The sequence below is a fragment of the Notolepis coatsorum genome (genome assembly GCF_963971535.1).
Source record: "Notolepis coatsorum genome assembly, chromosome: 18".
Classification (NCBI taxonomy): Eukaryota; Metazoa; Chordata; class Actinopteri; order Aulopiformes; family Paralepididae; genus Notolepis; species Notolepis coatsorum.
In genome coordinates, this window is record NC_140182.1 from 89,143,452 (window position 1) to 89,161,651 (window position 18,200).

At 44.2% G+C, this 18,200-nt stretch overlaps 1 protein-coding gene across 1 annotated transcript in view; it reads left to right on the plus strand.

The window, feature by feature from the left end:
• tubgcp6 (tubulin gamma complex component 6) overlaps positions 1-18,200 on the plus strand; it is a 75,323-nt gene that overhangs the window by 42,483 nt on the left and 14,640 nt on the right. Inside the window, 5 exon segments of the mRNA XM_084334713.1 lie at positions 8,900-9,038; positions 9,665-9,766; positions 9,861-11,859; positions 12,437-12,592; positions 14,580-14,736. Of these exon segments, the coding sequence (XP_084190839.1) occupies positions 8,900-9,038; positions 9,665-9,766; positions 9,861-11,859; positions 12,437-12,592; positions 14,580-14,736 (2,553 nt within the window).

Genomic DNA, 18,200 nt, shown 5'->3' on the forward strand with positions numbered 1-18,200 from the left:
CTTTCGAATGGCGTTGGAATTTCGAAAAATGACACTACCCAGCTTTTTTATTTATCTTATTTTTTGGGATTATCTACCACAAACCTGAATGTTATTGGCATAAATTAGAACGCTGTTAGTTTATCTCCCTTTCTGTGAACGTTTAGCAAAAATGGGCGTTGCAATCTGATGAAAAATGGCGGAGCAATTCCCATTATAAAAAAAAGTAACTGTACTTACAGTAGATTTCATTCACGGTATGTGGATCATGCCTGGTGATACTAAATCCAGATTGAACTCTGCCATTGGAAAGAGGAGATTTGGCCCGATCCACAGATGTGCGACTTGGCTATAATAAGGTAATTTATAGGCCTGATATTCTATATTCTTTTTTTTTATCAACTTTTTCTCCCCATTTTCTATTTTTCTCCCATCCCAATTTCGTATTATCCAATTCTACCCTCCCCTGTCTCGAACGTTGTTAGACCATGCCTCCCACTGGTCGGCTGCAATGTGGACGAAGCCTTGCATCACATGTCCCCTCCGGTACACGAGGAGGCAGCCGTCGCATCTTTCCACCTGCACAGCGCGATCTCTCAGCGGTGAGGCTCACGCTGCCCCCGTTGCTTCCTGATTCTGCTGTACAGGCGCACCAACCGACCTGTAGGAGTCGCTGTCCACAATGTCCGATCCCCACCCACCGGCTTTCCCACCCCCTAATACTGCCAATGTGTGTTAGTATGAACGACCAGCCAAGCCGGTAGCAACGGCGAGAGCTGGGCTCAAACCCAGCATCTCCTGCGCTAGTGGCGAGCGCCTTGCCCACTGCGCCACTTAGCCGCCCTCTGACATATCGTTATGTAACTCGAGAACCGAGGCACGGATTTAGTCAAGTGAGGTGGCATTCGAACGGCAACAAATATAGCTTTAATACGGTTATTTATATGTTCGGCTAACCGCTCACAAAGTGCCTCAATCATCAAAATGACCTCAGTTTATATGACAATATGGTCAAACTTTCTTACTGCAGGACCAGCAGCAGACCAGGGTGAGCATGTAGTTAACTCAAAACACACACAACCTGGAGGGAGGATGATGGACGTTATTTTATTATGGTAGATTGTCGTATAAACTGAGTCATTTTTAAACAGACTTTGATTAATAAATTAGCTGGGCCTTTTGGAGCCAGGAATATTGCTTACCTAATGTACTGCCCAGTTCTCTAAAGGTATTTTTCTCTTGGGAGTGGGGTAGCCAGGCAGGGAATTGATTGTATCCAAAGCGCTTTACCATTTATGCCTCACATTCACTCCCATTCACTTAACCTGGGAACGTTCTGATTACCAGATGACCGCTCTAGATTTTTTTGCCAAAATGGTTAACTCCTCTGAGGCATGACTTTGACTATACAGATTGTTATTTGTGCAGAACATGTCACCAGAGTGCCCTTTCACATTATTCTGCTGAAGGGGGGGGGGGGTCTTCTCTGTACTTACTCTGTACTAGGGATTGGCACGAGTAATGTTTTCCCAGATCGAGTACTCATGAATTACTCTAGTAGTGCTTGAGCAATTGTTTAGAGATATCTATTTTTAGAATGCATCTTAAAGCGCATGGCAGCAGCAATAACGAGATATTGCGCAGTCTCTCTCTCTCTCTCTCACACACTACCGCTTTAATTATGTCTCGCTCTGCGGACATAACAATGCTCAGCAATATACCTGATGCTTAATGCGTATTGTCAGTCAAAACTAATTTACCATTTGTAATAATTACCTCCACTCTGTCTGCAGAAGGTCTCTCCACTCATGGAACGGCATGTCCGTATCAATAGTATATGAACACTATGCAAAGTGGGCAACATGTTGTTGGCACAATTTGGAAATGTGCAAACACAAACTGCTGTTTTTATCATTTAGATAAGTTAACACATTTTTCCTGGTAACGTTAAGTGGACTATCCATGCTCCACAGCTTCCAGCAACAATTCACTCCTTGCAGGATTTCAGAGCGAGATTTTAAATTGAGTCATAGATCTTTGCATTCTCAATGAGGGCAAAGGTGTAGTGATGCTGCTAAGACATTTTCAGTCGTTTATTGCACATTTCTGGTGGAAAAACCATACTAAATTGATTGTTATTCAATATACGTTCGGAGGGGATCTTTTTCTAATTGAGCTTGATTCAGTCTAGAGAAGAAAATGGCTTGTTGAAATATTACATTAATTTACATCATTGCATAATGAAATGTTTTTGCGTTAATTTCTCAAAGAAAGGTTTTTATAATTTCTTTTAAACAGTACAGTATTTTAGAACAAGTATGGAATACAACATTTCTGAACTGCTATTAAAAAAAACCTATGATATGCAGCACTATGTACAGTATACACATACACTACTAGGCAGCCACACACAATCTCACTCAGGCTTGGAGAGTTCATCATTAGATGGTGGGAAGAACACTGATTGCCTGATTATTTGCACAGAAATGAAAATACGAGTCAATATTCAGAGCCAATTTTGTGATTTTCAGACTTGTCTACCAAATTTCTTCTAGTTCCTGCATTTTGGGTGATGAGCCTCAGATTTTAATAATTTTGCTGCCTATCTTGATTTTCAAGCAGGGAACTAATATTAATTCATCCTTTATTTAATCTAGAAAAAACACAGATGACAGCAAGCTCTCATTGTCAATGATGTAGATAAAATACAGCATAATATGCTAATAAATACACATAATAAAAGCCAGACGGGCCCGGTACAGGGCCGAAATTAATATCACATCATAAATAGATCAATACAGTCCGTATTAATTAATGTTGTGTTTCTCTTTCAAATGAGAAGAGTAAAGACCCTAACCCTTTAAACAGCAGCAATGTAGGGCAATTTCCACCCTACATTGTGGGGAGCGCTTTGTGTCTAGAAAAGCGCTATATAAATGTAATAAATTATTATTATTATTAGCAGTCAAAGTGTATATTGTCGGCACTACAGTACGTTTTTTTTTACAAATGATTTTAAGTGTTATTTGTGAAATATTAGTTTATAAATATCTGCGCATCCGGGTGGAAACGGGATGAATTAGATGCAAGGAAATAACGCGTCATGAAACCGCCGTAGTCCTAAAGAGAGGAGACCCAAGGCTTTCAATGGCCACATTTCATAAAACTACACTACCCAGCTCACAAGCCTCTAGCAAAGCTGTTGAAAATATTTTTTCCGAAAAATTCTGACGTTATCTTCATGATTATTATCTTACGGGCTCGAACAAACCTGAACGTTATTGCCATAAAATAGAACGTAGTTCGTTTCTTTACCTTTCTGTGAACATCTAGGAAAAAAACGTGTCTCAATCTGATGAAAAATGGCGGAGCTATGGATATTATGAAAAAGTAACTGTACTTCCAGTAGATTTCATTCACGGTCTTTGCTCCCCTGTAACGGGCGCCTGGTGGTACTAATTCCAGATTTAACTCTGCCATTGGAAAGAGGAGATAGCCCGATCCATAGATGTATGACTTGGCCATAATAAGGTCATTTATAGGCCTGATATTCTATATTCTTGAACAAATTTTTTTATAATTTCTTTGACAATACAAACATTAACAGTAAATATCTCAATAAATCACAGGAATATACGTTCCTGTTTTGAATCAATAAATTTATGTTACAAGATATATACATAATCCCCATTATCCCCATTATACAATACAGTACATTATGCTCTTGCTTGTTCTTCTTCCCCCCCCTCAGGACCCCCCTTGGATAATCCATCCACTATTCGTTTCCAACCAGAGATTACAATTCATATGCTAACCTTTATTCTCTCCACCACTTCTAACCAGATTGCAATGCTGGCTTCATTGACACCTAAAAGTCTTGCTGTAGATATCTCTAAATAAATCACATCGAGATAGGTAAGAACCCATACCTTCCGGCACATGTCCGGTTGAATCCATTGTGATGCTATCAACTTTTTAGCAGCCGTAAGACCGGACAAAACTAGTCTCTTTAGCTGTATAGTGGCTGCTAACTGTGAAACATCATTCAACAACAATACAGAAGGCATTACAGGTATGTTCAGAAATAAAATTTTTGATAATTGCGTAGTGACTTCTTCCCAGAATATCTTAACAGGGGGGCATTCCCAATACATATGCATAAATGTACCTATATCACCTCTTAGACACAAGGAGCATAAAGAGTCTTGTTTAAGCCCCATTCGGTTCAATCTTATAGGTGTCAGGTAAGTCCTATGAATATAATTAAGATTAATCTGTTGATGGTCCGGGTTGCGTGACGCTAGTCGAACGTTTGCCCAGACTTCTTGCCAATCAAAATCTACTTTCAAGTCTGGTATATCCCTCCTCCAGACTGAGTCTAGGGGAAGGATTCCATACGAAGAAGTTAGTAAGTGATGATAAAAGTCAGCCTCTCGATGTCTCCCTTTCATAGAAGAATTTGTGATATCTGTGGTGCTCAAGTGGTATCTTTAATGGGACTCCATGAGCCTTCAAAGTTGCTAATAACTGTATATAGAAATAATAAGTGGAGCTAGTGAGGTTAAATTTGTTCTGAATTTCATGATAGCTACAGAAACCCCTTTCGTTGAATATATCTCCCAATGTATGTATGCCTTGCTTTTCCCATTTGGGATATCTGATAGGTCGTTGTGCAATAAGGAGTGCATTGTTATTAAATATGGGAGAATGGCTATGCCATTTGTGTTGGTTAGTGCATTTTTTCTGTGTGTCACGCCATATCCGAATCACATGTGTTATAAGAGGGCCAAATTTCAAGTCGCATTGCTTAATTGATAAATTGATGTATACTATATCCTGCAATCTATGTGGTGCCACTATGTTTTCTTCTAATGTTCTCCAGGATACAGATGCTTGAGGATCAAACCAGGTGCTCAGTGGTCTTAAAGAGTACGCTTTAAAATAGTGGTAGAAGTCTGGAAATGCTAGACCTCCGTCGGCTTTGTTTATCTGTGCAGTGGATCTTTTTATTCGTGGAGGTTTGTTATTCCAAATAAATGTATATGCGGTGGAGTGTAATTCTTTCCATTAATCAGCAGGAGGGGGTAACGGTAACATTGAGCTAAAGAAGTTGATTCTAGGTAAAACATCCATCTTAACTATTGATACTCGGGCCTGTACTGAATTTTTAAGTTTTGACCACCTGTCAAAGTCATTTGTGATCCTATCTAGAATTCGTGTATAATTATATTTCACCGTTTGGCTTATAGTAGGGAATATTTCAACTCCAAGACATCTCAAATGTTCTACCATTGGTATATTTCCTGGAAGGAATGTTGCCTTCGCAGATACATTAAGTGGGAGGAAGGCCGATTTTGGCCAGTTTATCCTAAATCCCGATAGATTGCCAAAATCATCAATCAACTTGAGAAGATGAGGCAGTGAGGTGGTAGGGTTTTGCATGAACAATATTACGTCGTCCGCATATAAACTAATATGATGTTGTGTGCCCTTAATTGAGATTGGCTCTATGGATTGGGATTGTCTTATATACTGTGCTAAATGCTCTAAGGATAGAGCAAATAGTCCGGGACTAAGAGGGCAACCCTGTCTGGACGAGCGCGACACAGGAAAGAGTGTGGAGATTAATTTACCTGTTATTATCATGGCCGATGGGTCTTTGTATAACACTTTTATCATATTAATGTAACCGTTTCCTAACCCCATCCTTCCGAGTACTGCCCATAAATAAGACCATTCCAATCTATCAAAGGCTTTCATCGCATCCAAGGATAATACAGCTGTAGGTGCAATGGCATCCTTACTGGCATCTAACATATGTAGTAACCGTCTTATATTATCCGTTATTAGGCGGCCTTTTATAAATCCAGTCTGATCAGGATGAACTAAATATGTCATATGCTTTTGAAGTCTGATGGCTAGTACCTTAGCATACAGCTTAATATCGGTTCCGAGGAGGCTTAAGGGTCTATAACTACCACAATCGGTAGGGTCTTTGTCTTTTTTAAGGAGGACAGATATGAGTGCGATATTGTCGTTCTTATGGAAATTCCCCTCTTTGATCGAGTATAAAATCATATCAAGTAATAGGGGTCCAATTACATCCCAACATGATAGGTACAGTTCTGGAGGTATACCATCCCATCCAGGAGCCTTACCAATTTGCATTTCAGATATAGCCTCCCTAAGTTCCTCTAGTGTAATAGGTGTGTCTAGCTGTTTAGCGTCTTCCTCTGAGAGTTTAGGTAGATTAATTTGATTAAGATATATATCCAGTTTATTTTGATCGAAAACCATTTCTGATTTGTACAAGTTGGAGTAAAACTCTTTGAAGGTGTCGTTAATTTCTTTGGGGTCTGTGACAAGTCCTTGTTGGTTCTTAATAGTAGGGATATCTGCAAATGTTGCGTTGGAGCGTATCTTCATAGCTAGTAGGTGACTTGGTTTAGAACCATGAAAGTAATAATGTTGTCTTGTGCTACGTATTTGAAATTCAGATTGTTGTCTTAAAATGGAGTTAATCTCCTTTTTTAACACATTAATTTGAGTCTCCAATCGAACTGAGTAGTTGTGTTGTAAAGAGGAGAACAACGAGGAGTAAAGCGTTTCCAGCTCTACCAATTTGGAACAACGATTCTTGCGTAGGTTGGAGGCAAAGACCGTAGTGTAATCCTTAATAAAACCCTTTACCGACATCCATAACATTCTGGGATCCTGTACTGAATTCGCATTACTCCGCAGGAATTTAATAAGTTCAACTTTGAATTGTATTATATATTCATTGTTTTTCAGCAGTATCGAGTTAAATCGCCATCTTGGGGCTCGGGATGACAGTATACCAAATGAACCTTTCAGGAGTAAATAGCTGTGATCTGTGATATTCTATATTCATATTTAAAATTGCATGTGACTGTCCAGATGGCAAAATTCAGTACCTTTATTAATTTACTTAGATCTTTTTGTACACTTGATCTCAAGAAGGTACTGAATGAGCTCAGTGGCAATTTCTCACATCTGGTCAATGTTGGCATGGTGTTATTCACGTCAAAGATGATTTTTTTTTTTATTATAAAATAATTATAATTAATATTCTCCTTTTGGTTTATCATCTTCTACTTATTTTATTTACTATTGTATTCTTGCACAATCGAAGCGGGCATGGCCAACCGCATTTCACTGTATGCCCTGGTATGTATGTGATAAATAAACCTTTTGAATCTTGGTTCATTACAATTTACTCAAGCATAGTAACAGACGCAATACATTCCCTGAGGTCCATATTATGTCCCTATATACCAAGAACATGCAAATGGACCTTGTAGAAGTGGAGCAATCTTTTATTTACTTGGGTATGTACTTTTAGGCGAATTTTCTTAAAATATGGATCGGGCTTAAGAGGTTAAGGATTTAAATTGGCCAAAGGATACTATAGTATTGAGTTTTAATGTATATTACAAGACGTTCCACATGTTGGGGACACCGAAGCTAAAAGCAGATTTCCCAAGTTCTGTGTTCATTCTGGGGGTTTGAAGTCCAGAGGTCTAGTCCAATAAGGGCTGAGTGATATACAGGTAATCATTGGGATGCTGTGTCTGTTCCTGTACAAGAAGCCAATTTATTTTACAGTATTTTACTGGCAAGATTGTCAATTATGGTATTTAAATGTACATTTCTCATCAAGCCAGATGCGACTGTCGGACCGACTCACAGTGGATTATGCAAGTTATTGTAAACAATATATCTGGCTCTATCATAAATTTTGTTTAAGTACACATTTTTTATTAACACTTTAGTTGCCAAAGGACGAGTTTAGGCGTCCTTCCCCGCCATGCTCAAGTTGCCGAAGACGCCGTAACTCGTCTTTGATATCAATATTTCAAAAATCTGTGATCGGAATCATATTTCCTTTCCGGGGCCCTGAGACACAAGTGTGATCTCCTCTCAATCCTCTAGCGGTTCAAGACCGCCATCTGGTGGCCGATCGGCAGATAGAAAAAACGGATGTTACAGTACCTTTAACCCGGCAGGACTCACTCCATATGTGGTCCGGGCACTCGCTAATGTTAGAGAGACTCAGTCTTCACACAGTGAACATCGATCGCTGCAAATAACTTGAAAAAACAACATGATTTGGACGTATATATTATTATACAACCTGGAAATGGACCGGGTATTTCAACATCCCATAATGGAAAACTGTCTACCCCACACTGATCGCCCAACGGCCCGCGGAGACTGGGGTGAGTTTTAGCGTGTAATATTACCGTGTTCGACACTAACTGCTATGATGAACATTTGACCCACATTAGATGAATGGTATAATGCTGCCCACAGAATTATAAACGCCCCCTCGCCCATCCGGTCAACATCAGATGACGTGTAGTAACTTCCAGAAGTCCGTCCAGTTGGATTTTTTTATATCGCGCCGATTGCTATCAAACTGTATTTGATTATCAATATAATGCATTTGGGGCTATAAATCACGTTCTGGAGAAAGCTGCAGAAAGAGATGAAAACATACTTATACTTTAGATCATATTTTAGTATGAATATGTGAATGAAAAAGTTTAACGTTCATACACCCTGAACAATACATATAGGACATTGAATGGGCCCTAATAATGGCAATTTAGCAATAGAATTTAAAAAGTTATAGCCCTGCAAAGAAGGGGAACTTCTCCATGTTAAATAGAGCTGGCAACGGATGGTATATCATGAATTTAGCCTTAGGCAATCAAAGTGTTAATAAGCGCATCTTGCAGAGCATCAAAGGAGATTTGCAGATTCTCAATGACTAGTTGTACAAAGTCAGTAATGCAATAGACAATAGTGTCATCCGCATAAAGATGATTTTGACAGCCACTCAAATATGAAGCTCCCAACTTGTAACACAACTTTACTGATTCCGCCCTCCTTGTAGGAAGGAGCTGATTGCTCAGTACAGCCGACTGTCGGAGGAGGCCGCTCGCAGAGAGAGGCGGGCTCTGTGGAGGGTGCAGCGCATGAGGCTGGGCGAAGCCCGTGCAACTTTCTTACTGCAGGACCAGCAGCAGACCAGGGTGAGCATGTAGTTAACTCAAAACACACACAACCTGGAGGGAGGATGATGGAAGTTATTTTTTTGATCCACTTTTTCTCCTTATTTTTCTATTTTTTCTCCCATCCCAATTTCGCCTCGCCAATTCTCCCTTCAATTCTCCCCTCCCCTGTCTCGAACGTTGCTAGACTATGCCTCCCACTGGTCGGCTGCAGTGAGGACCAAGCCTTGCATCACGTGTCCCCTCCGGTACACGAGGAGGCAGCTGTCGCATCTTTTCACCTGTACAGCGCAATCTCTCAGTGGCGAGGAGTAACGCGTGGGAGGCTCACGCTGCCCCGTTACTTCCTGATTCTGCTGTACAGGCGCACCAACCGACCTGTAGGAGTCCCTGTCCACAACGTCCAATCCCCACCCACCAGCTTTCCCACCGCTAACACTGCCAATTGTGTTAGTATGAACGACCAGCCAAGCTGGTAGCAACGCCGAGAGCTGGGCTCGAACCCAGCGTCTCCTGCGTTAGTGGCGAGCGCTTTGCCCACTGCGCCACTTAGCCGCCCTAATGATGGAAGTTATTGTATTATGGTAGATTGTCATATAACTGAGGTCATTTTGATGATTGAGGTTATTTTCTCATCTAATTACCAGGCTATCCTGGAGAAATATCCCCTAGGCCAAGAAAGACCTCCCATCGAAGTATCGCCACCTGCGCCATCTGCCCAACAACAGACGACATCACAACCAACGGAGGTATGACATTCTCCCACAGTCTGTCCACACTATGTTGTGCTTTGTTCGAGTGTTACGTACGACTAAAACGTGACGTTCTGGGATTTCTTCACAGGAGTGCGCCATCCAACAGCCCTCTGAACAGCAGTCAGAGGAGCAGAGTACGGATTCTGTTGCCCCATCTGACTCGCTCAGCCCCTCTTCACCTACTCCCACCCTCTCCACAGTGGACCCCGCCCTCATCTCTGAGCACATCGACATCAGCGACTTTCCCCCCAAGCGCCGGCAACCCCCCGACAGCCTGCAGGTAGACCAGGCCTTGCAGGAGATCGGCTCTGACCTCCCCGACGCTCCTCCTAAACCTCCACCCGTCGACTATGACTTCAGTACCCCCTTTAGTCCACTGGAGGGAATTACCGACCAAGCCGCGGATCAGCCCAGGCCTCGCTGGGGACCGACTGTCCAGCCCCATGTACCCCACCCATCTGTCTCTCACATCCCCATCGGGGAGAATGTGTCTGAGGTCCAGGAGGTTCTCCCCACGGCCAGTCCTCATGGCCACGCCTCCCTGTCCAGCTTCCCCCTGGGACAGTATACCCCCCAGGTGCCCCTGGATACATCCAAGGCTAACGTGCATGGGCACCCCTCACAGGCTTCCATACAACTGTCGGATGGGAGTGAAGCAACGGTGGACTGCAAGCAGGAGGCGCCACAACAAGAGACGGCTATGACAGAGCAGGAGGAGACTGAAGTGGCTGAGGCTGGGAAAGCCGCTGGCTTTGGTGCGATGGAGCCTCCTGTGATGAACCCTCAGGGTCACCCCTCGGACGCGCACGTTAAAGTCGGGGAGCGTGTTTCAGAAGTGGATGCTCCGCTCCCCTTGCCTAATATTCACGTTCATTCCTCCGATGCTCATTTAAAGGTGGGGGATTTTGTATCGGAGGTGACCGCTCCTTCACCCTCCACCAGCGGCCACGGTCACGCCTCTGATGCCAATATCAAGGTGGGTGAGCTGGTCTCAGATGTGGTTGACCCTACGCCTTCCCCCAACGTTCACGGTCACGCCTCCGATGCCCATATCAAGGTGGGTGAGCTGGTCTCAGATGTGGTTGACCCTACGCCTTCCCCCAACGTTCACGGTCACGCCTCTGATGCCCATATCAAGGTGGGTGAGCTGGTCTCAGATGTGGTTGACCCTACGCCTTCCCCCAACGTTCACGGTCACGCATCCGATGCCCATATCAAGGTGGGTGAGCTGGTCTCAGATGTGGTTGACCATATGCCTTCCCCCAACATTCACGGTCACGTCTCCGATGCCCATATCAAGGTGGGTGAGCTGGTCTCAGATGTGGTTGACCCTACGCCTTCCCCCAACGTTCACGGTCACGTCTCCGATGCCCATATCAAGGTTGGTGAGCTGGTCTCAGATGTGGTTGACCCTACGCCTTCCCCCAACGTTCACGGTCACGTCTCCGATGCCCATATCAAGGTTGGTGAGCTGGTCTCAGATGTGGTTGACCCTACGCCTTCCCCCAACGTTCACGGTCACGTCTCCGATGCACACATTAAAGTCGGGGAGAATGTTTCAGAATTTGTCTACCCCCTTCCATCTCCAAACATCCACGGTCACTCATCTGATGCCAACATCAAGGTGGGTGAGTTTGTGTCGGACGTACCTGAAGCGAGACCTCGCCCGAGTAAGCACGGGCACACTTCCGACAGCACCCTGCAGGTAGGGTGCGTGGTATCGGGTACCATATCGGCCTCTTTGCCCGGCGCGTACGGTCACTCCTCAGACTCTATGCTAGCCGTCGGGTGTGTGGTGACAGGCACTGTGCCCTTACCTTCTCCCTTACCCGGCAGTGCCCACGGCCACTCCTCGGACTCGGCCCTGCGCACCGGGTGTATGGTGTCTGGAACCGAACAGCGTCCTTCCCCGCTACCGGGCAGCGCCTACGGCCACTCCACAAACTCTGCGTTGGGGGTGGGCTGTGTGGTGTCCATGGTACAGCCCCTACCTTCGCCCATACTGGCCAATGCCTACGGCCACTCCTCTGACTCTGCACTGGGAACAGGGTGTGTGGTGAAAGACCAGAGACCACAAGACAATCAAGGTAGTGTAATCAGTCATGTGTGCAAGAGCTTATAAACGATATGCATATGTATGATGTTTACATTTTAACTTATCGATGTTAAAGGAACACGCCAACATTATGGGAAATGCGCTTACCGGTACATCGTCTTCTGCCGAATCAGACAAGAAGATGGATACCAATTTCCTGTCTAGAAAGTTACCCGGCTGCAAGCTAGCTTAGCACAGCACAAATGAATGGAAGTGGATGCAGACCACGAGCCTAGCTTAAAATTCTGGGAGATGTGTTTTTGGCCAACAACTAGGCCAGCTGGTCCGTATCCGCTTCCATTAATTTGTGCTGTGCTAGGCTAGCTTGCAGCCGGATAGCTTTCAACTGAGGAAATTGGTATCTATCTTATTGTCTGACTCTGGAGTAGACATGTTTCCCATAATGTTGGCGTTCCTTTAACTTGGTGAAAAGTGAAATTAATAAACTTATGCTACTGATTTAATGTTTACAATGTAACTTATTCATATTAACATATTATTTGTTTTTAGAATGGAACCTATAAAAAACAGACAAGTTCACTGAATGCACCCTACTTCTCTCTCTCCAGAGTTGAGCAGTGAGCAGCAGCAGCTGGCTGAGGACATGCGGTCCTGGGCAGCCAGCTTGGGCTTATCCCCTGGAGAGAGCTCTGAACAGGAATACCTCCTCTCCCTGGCCACCCAGTACCAGGTGGAGCACTATGAAGACTGCTACAACCTCATGTGTAAGTTCAGTGGAAGGGAAATTGCACACCTTGATTCACGTTAACATGGCCTGTAGTTTGTGAGACTTCAAAAGTAGCCACGCCCCCATAACTCCAATGCAGAATACATTTTGTATTGATCACCAACGTTTTGGGTGAAGGATGGCTTGTCTCTTAAACCGTTGGTAATCAATAAAGATTTATTTTGTATCAGAGTTTCAGAGCGTGCGGCTTCTTTCAAGCCGTCAGTCCGTACTACACTGTAATGTCAGAATGACAGGGCCTGTCTTTTTGGAGGGCTTAGGAGCTGGTGGATGTGGGGTGGGTGGGGTCGGGGGAGGCTTTGGGGGTCCACCCTCAAGAAAGTGTAATATCATTTAACAAAACACTAATACACTATGCATTTTCACATAATTTTGGACCACTATCATTACCATATTTGTGAAAAACTAACACCAGACTTTGATTTAACAATATGATTTATTTGACCCTATAATTACATTTGCAACATGTCTACCTCAACCTTGGTTTGGTGGCTGTGTGGGGATACAGCCGTGTGGAGTTATGGTGTGGATTCATGGCACCATCTACTGGGTAATAGTGTAATTACCCCGGGGGAGCAGCCCTGGTTCGTAACCGTGGCACACGCCTGGTACATGTCACAAGCCATCTACCGTCTAATAGCTGTGCATCGACAGACTGATTTTCTTTTTTAGATTTACCCATTCAATGAACTTGGGCGCTGTGCAAAAATGCTTAGGTGTTGCTCCTAAGTTGTATACTGGCAGGGAAAGCTATTTTTGAGTAATTGTGCAGTCGGTGGTGCTATTATCCTAGAATCAACATAGTTCCAGGTAAATACATATTTGAGAAATGGCGTCAGATATCAGAGGTGACTTTGCATCAACTCGGCTGAATTTGCAAGTTATGTCGGCAATTTTTAAGACTATTCACATATTTTTAAAGGCAAGTCAATTCATCATGTTTTTTTGTTGTTATTGTTTTGTTTATTAACTCATTCAGCACCGCGGGCCTAGCGCATCTTTGTTCCTACTGCGCCACCGCTCTAAGAGATAGGAATGTGTGGCTGTGTTTGCAGGGCTATATCTATATTCTATATTATAGCTATGGATACAATACTATGGCTCATTTGACATCAACTATCCATTGTTCAATATGTGAAAAAGAATACATTTTTCCATGTATAGGTTCACGTGTTATACCGTGGTGAATATAAGTATAGTTTCAGAGTGATCCTCATCCTGGCTAATGCCACAAAACGGCGCTATGGACCAATACGTGAATTTTACTAAAAGCATTGGCGTTGCTTGCCTGGACACGCTACTATTTCCAAATCAAATGTATATAATAGGTATTATGTTTCATCATGAATGCATGAAAGGGGGGGGGGGGGGGGGGGAGGGTTGTTGATGCTTTGATCGTCACCAGCGGCATACGTTCTGGAGTACGTTACACATGGTCGTTGTGATCGATGTGAAATCATGGTTGGATCAAAGCAGGATTGATGTCATAATAATCCTTACCTTCACTAGGAGGTACCCCAAAAAGAGTATTCCAATTGTCTGATCGCGATTTCCAGTATTGGTGTCCATCGTGTCGCCAACATAATCCACCACAACACATGCATCGGGGTCATTGGACGGCGCGTTTCAATGTCATCGCGTGAACCGCTAGACTCGCCTGACCAAGAAAACTCTAGCGATCTCAGAGTGGTTCCCTATGGTAACCCAGAGGTCCGTGTGAGAGAAATTAATACAAATATCGAATAAAATAAATAACGATGGCGCTGAACGGTTGGTGAGTTAACCCGACTTTCCTCGGGTCTGGCGCTGATTGAGTTAATGTGTTTTTTTTCTTCAGAAGCTACATGTCATCTCTCTCTCCATCTATAACTCTATTCTTTCTCTCTTTCTATCTATAACTCTATTCTCTCTATCTATAACTATTCTCTCTATATATATATATAACTGTTGTCTCTCTCTCCCAGCGTCCTCCCCAGACTGCCAGCTGCTGAAGCTGGTGACGCGGGGCCCCGGGGCCCTCCTCATGCGCAAGGCCACGGACACCACAGCTGTCCATCTCAGCGAGATGGTCTCCCTGCCTGTTCTGATGAAGCACTCTGTCACCGCACCGCTCACCACACAGTGAGTCTCTTATGGAGAGAGAAGAGGTAGAGAGAGCTGGGGGGGGGGTTGAATAAGTCTCTCTTAGGGAGAGAGAGCGAGCGAGCTGGGGGGGGGTTTATTAAGTCTCTCTTTGAGAGAGAGATATGGGGGGGGGGGGGGGGGGGGGTTGAGTAACAGCGCAGACACACCAGCCGTGCGCGAAGGCGGGTGGGCGGGTGGGTGAGCGGGCGAGCGACCAGCGTTTCACTTTCGCTCCCATGTTAACGGACGTAGCTGTGCCCCCCTTTTTCAGGAGTACAGTCACACTGATCATCATTCTAAAATTAATTCTAATTAGTTATATAATAACTGGTTATACATGCAAAATGGACAATAGAACACTGGAACTGGAAATCTTTAAAAAAATCTTCAAACGGGGACTGACTTCGCAATAGACTAGGCATTTACAGCTGTTCCAATGTAAACGTGCCTTCTTCCTCCGTGCACTTTCGCCCGCTCTGAAGTCGGACTCGGTGTGCCCGGCCACGCGCGCTGTTCTCGCGCGGAACCCACGAGTGCACGTGCACGTGCACACGGCTGGTGTGTCTGGGCTGTAAGTCTCTCTTTGGGCGAGAGAGAGAGAGAGAGAGAGCTGGGGGGCTGAGTAAGTCTCTTATGGTACGTTCAAATGCAATGCTAAGCGAAATTTAGAGGCAACGCCAATGCATACAGAGTCAATGGGAAGATGGATAGATGCAGCCTTGCTCTAGGCAGACTGAATGGTGTTCACTGGAGTTGCACATATTTCATTTTGAGCAAGAAATTTGCCAGGCGAGGTGGAGCAAATATAGGTTTATCTTAACAATGAATATGCAATAGACTCCTATGAATGCTTTGTGGCATATATATATTGAATAGGTTCCATTTAGAAATGGTTAATTTTTGTAAATGTCAACAATGCCTCTGTTGAGACCAAACGTGTCAGCATGTCTTCACCTCAGTTTGTTAGTTCTCAACTGTCAAACTGACGCCAGTAAAGCCAGACGATATTTCTCTTTGTGTCGTATCTGAACGTACCATTGGGGAGAGAGAGAGCTGCAGGGAGGGGGTGCTGCTCTCACCACATAGTAAGTCTCTCTTAGAGAGAGCAAGAGCTAGGGGGGGGGGGGTTGAGATCATCACATAGTAAGTCTCTCTTAGAGAGAGCAAGAGCTGGAGAGGAGTGGGGGGGGGGTGCTGTCATCACATAGTAAGTCTCTCTTAGAGAGAGCTGGAGGGGGATTGAGATCATCACATAGTAAGACCTGGGCAGGGCGCTCTCTCACAACACAGTAAATATCTCTTGGGGAGAGAGAGCTGCAGGGAGAGGACTGAGATCATAAGTCTCTCTTATGTACTAGCATCGTGTTGTGTCGCAATTAGTGTCACAGCAATTTGCCATTGTACCTGCTTCACAGAACACACGGCAGGCATTGACATAGAGAAGGAGAGGAGAACAGAGAGGCTACATCTCATAAAGAAGCAATACACTGTGACTCTGGAACAAACATACAAGCCAGTAGCCCACTGAGCTGAAACAAACTACTGTCAAAGAGGGTTACAATTGCATGATTTCTGGGGGTGTTTTTGTCACGTTGAAACATTTACTGGCCCTTGGGGGGGGGGGGGGGGATTAACTGGATATAATGGTCGAACATCATATCTATATGGATTGAAATAGATTCTGTGATATTCTTTTTCATGCGAGTCTGTACACCAGAAAACAACGTAAATCAACTTAATTTCTCTCTATTTTCAATGCATCGCACGAAGATGGTCGCGCATCCGCCAATCGAGAATTGAACCTCTTAACGATCCTTGAGCTAGGACGCAGCCATTGGTTGCGGCGCATTGTGAATATTTTCAGTGCTTTCAAAAGAAACATTCCTTCCATGTCTCGACAGCCGCTGGCAAGGACTGACGCTCAATCGCCATAGTGCAGCAGGATCATCATACAGCGTTGAGTGTGTGAGAAAAAGAATTGTGTGCGCGTATTTATTAAGTAGGGATGCAGCAATACTGATGGATCAGTCTTGTGTTACTCTATAGGAAGTAGGGATATACAGACATACAAGCATTGTGATTTTCAGGTCCATACCAGACTAAAGCCAATACTGAAATCCCAATATATCAGAAACAAAGCAGAGCGACTTGATTTAGTTAAATTTGTTGCATGTCGGATCTCTCTAATGGAGAAAAATGGATTAAATCTCCATGATTGTTAAACCCAGACTAATGGCCTAAGTCTTTACTGATCAGTTAAGCTAATGGATCGGTTCAATATTCTTGGTCTAGAACAGTGAAAACGTGGTATCCGCGCAGCCCCTATCTGAAACATCACTAAAAGGAGAAGACCTCATTTAAACGATTAAAATACTGTGTACTAGTGACTTCTTCACTCATCCGCATCATTTCTCCACTACCTCAGACCCACTCAGGCTGCTGTTCACATCGCTGCATCCGAGCTACACAAAGACTGTGTAGCACCGCCGTCCTTGAAACCCCCATCACTCACCCCACTGGCAGACGTCCTCGTCTTCCGGATGCCATGACAAGTGGTGTTGCACACTCAAACGGTGCTGCTTTTGTATAGAGAAATATCTTCCTCGTTCCTTCCTCCTCAAGTGATAACAGAGTTTCTGATCAAGTAGCATTTGAGTCGAAGCGCACAGCAGGAACCGTCAGGCTATACACCTTAATTTCACACACAGCCATGTGGTGGAGTTTGCTACAGAGTTTGATAACGCATTCATTTATTTTAATTATTTTCATCATCGCTGCCAACCTTTACATTTTCATAAAATACAGGTGTGACAAAGGAGATGGGCCCCAGAAGTGTTGTGCTGCAGAGTGAACGTCAATTATCCTTTTATAAACGTGATGAAAATGTTCCCTTTCTCCCTCTCTATACCTCTCTCTCTCTCTCTCTACCTCTCTCTCCCTCTACCTACCCCTTCTATTTGTCTCTCTTTCTCTCTCCCCTTACCTATCTACCCCCCTCTCTTTCTCCCTCCCTCTACCTACCTACCTCCCACTCACTCACACACTCTCTCTGTCTCTCTCTATCTCCCCCTTCCTACTGTGTCTCTCTTTCTCTCTCCTCTACCCAACCTCTACCTGTGTGTCTCTCTCTCTCCCTCCCTCTACCCAAGTGTCTCTCTCTCCCTCCCTCTACCTAACCCCTCTACCTGTGTGTGTGTGTCTCTCTCTCTCCCTCCCCCTACCTGTGTCTCTCCTCGTTCCTATCTACTCCCCCCTCTCTCTCTCTCTCTCTCATCTCTCTCTCTCTCTCTCTCTCTCCTCTCTCTCTCTCTCTCTCTCTCTCTCTCTCTCTCTCTCTCTCTCTCTCTCTCTCTCTCTCTCTCTCTCTCTCTCTCTCTCTCTCTCTCTCTCTCTCTCTCTCTCTCTCTCTCTCTCTCTCTCTCTCTCTCTCTCTCTCTCTCTCTCTCTCTCTCTCTCTCTCT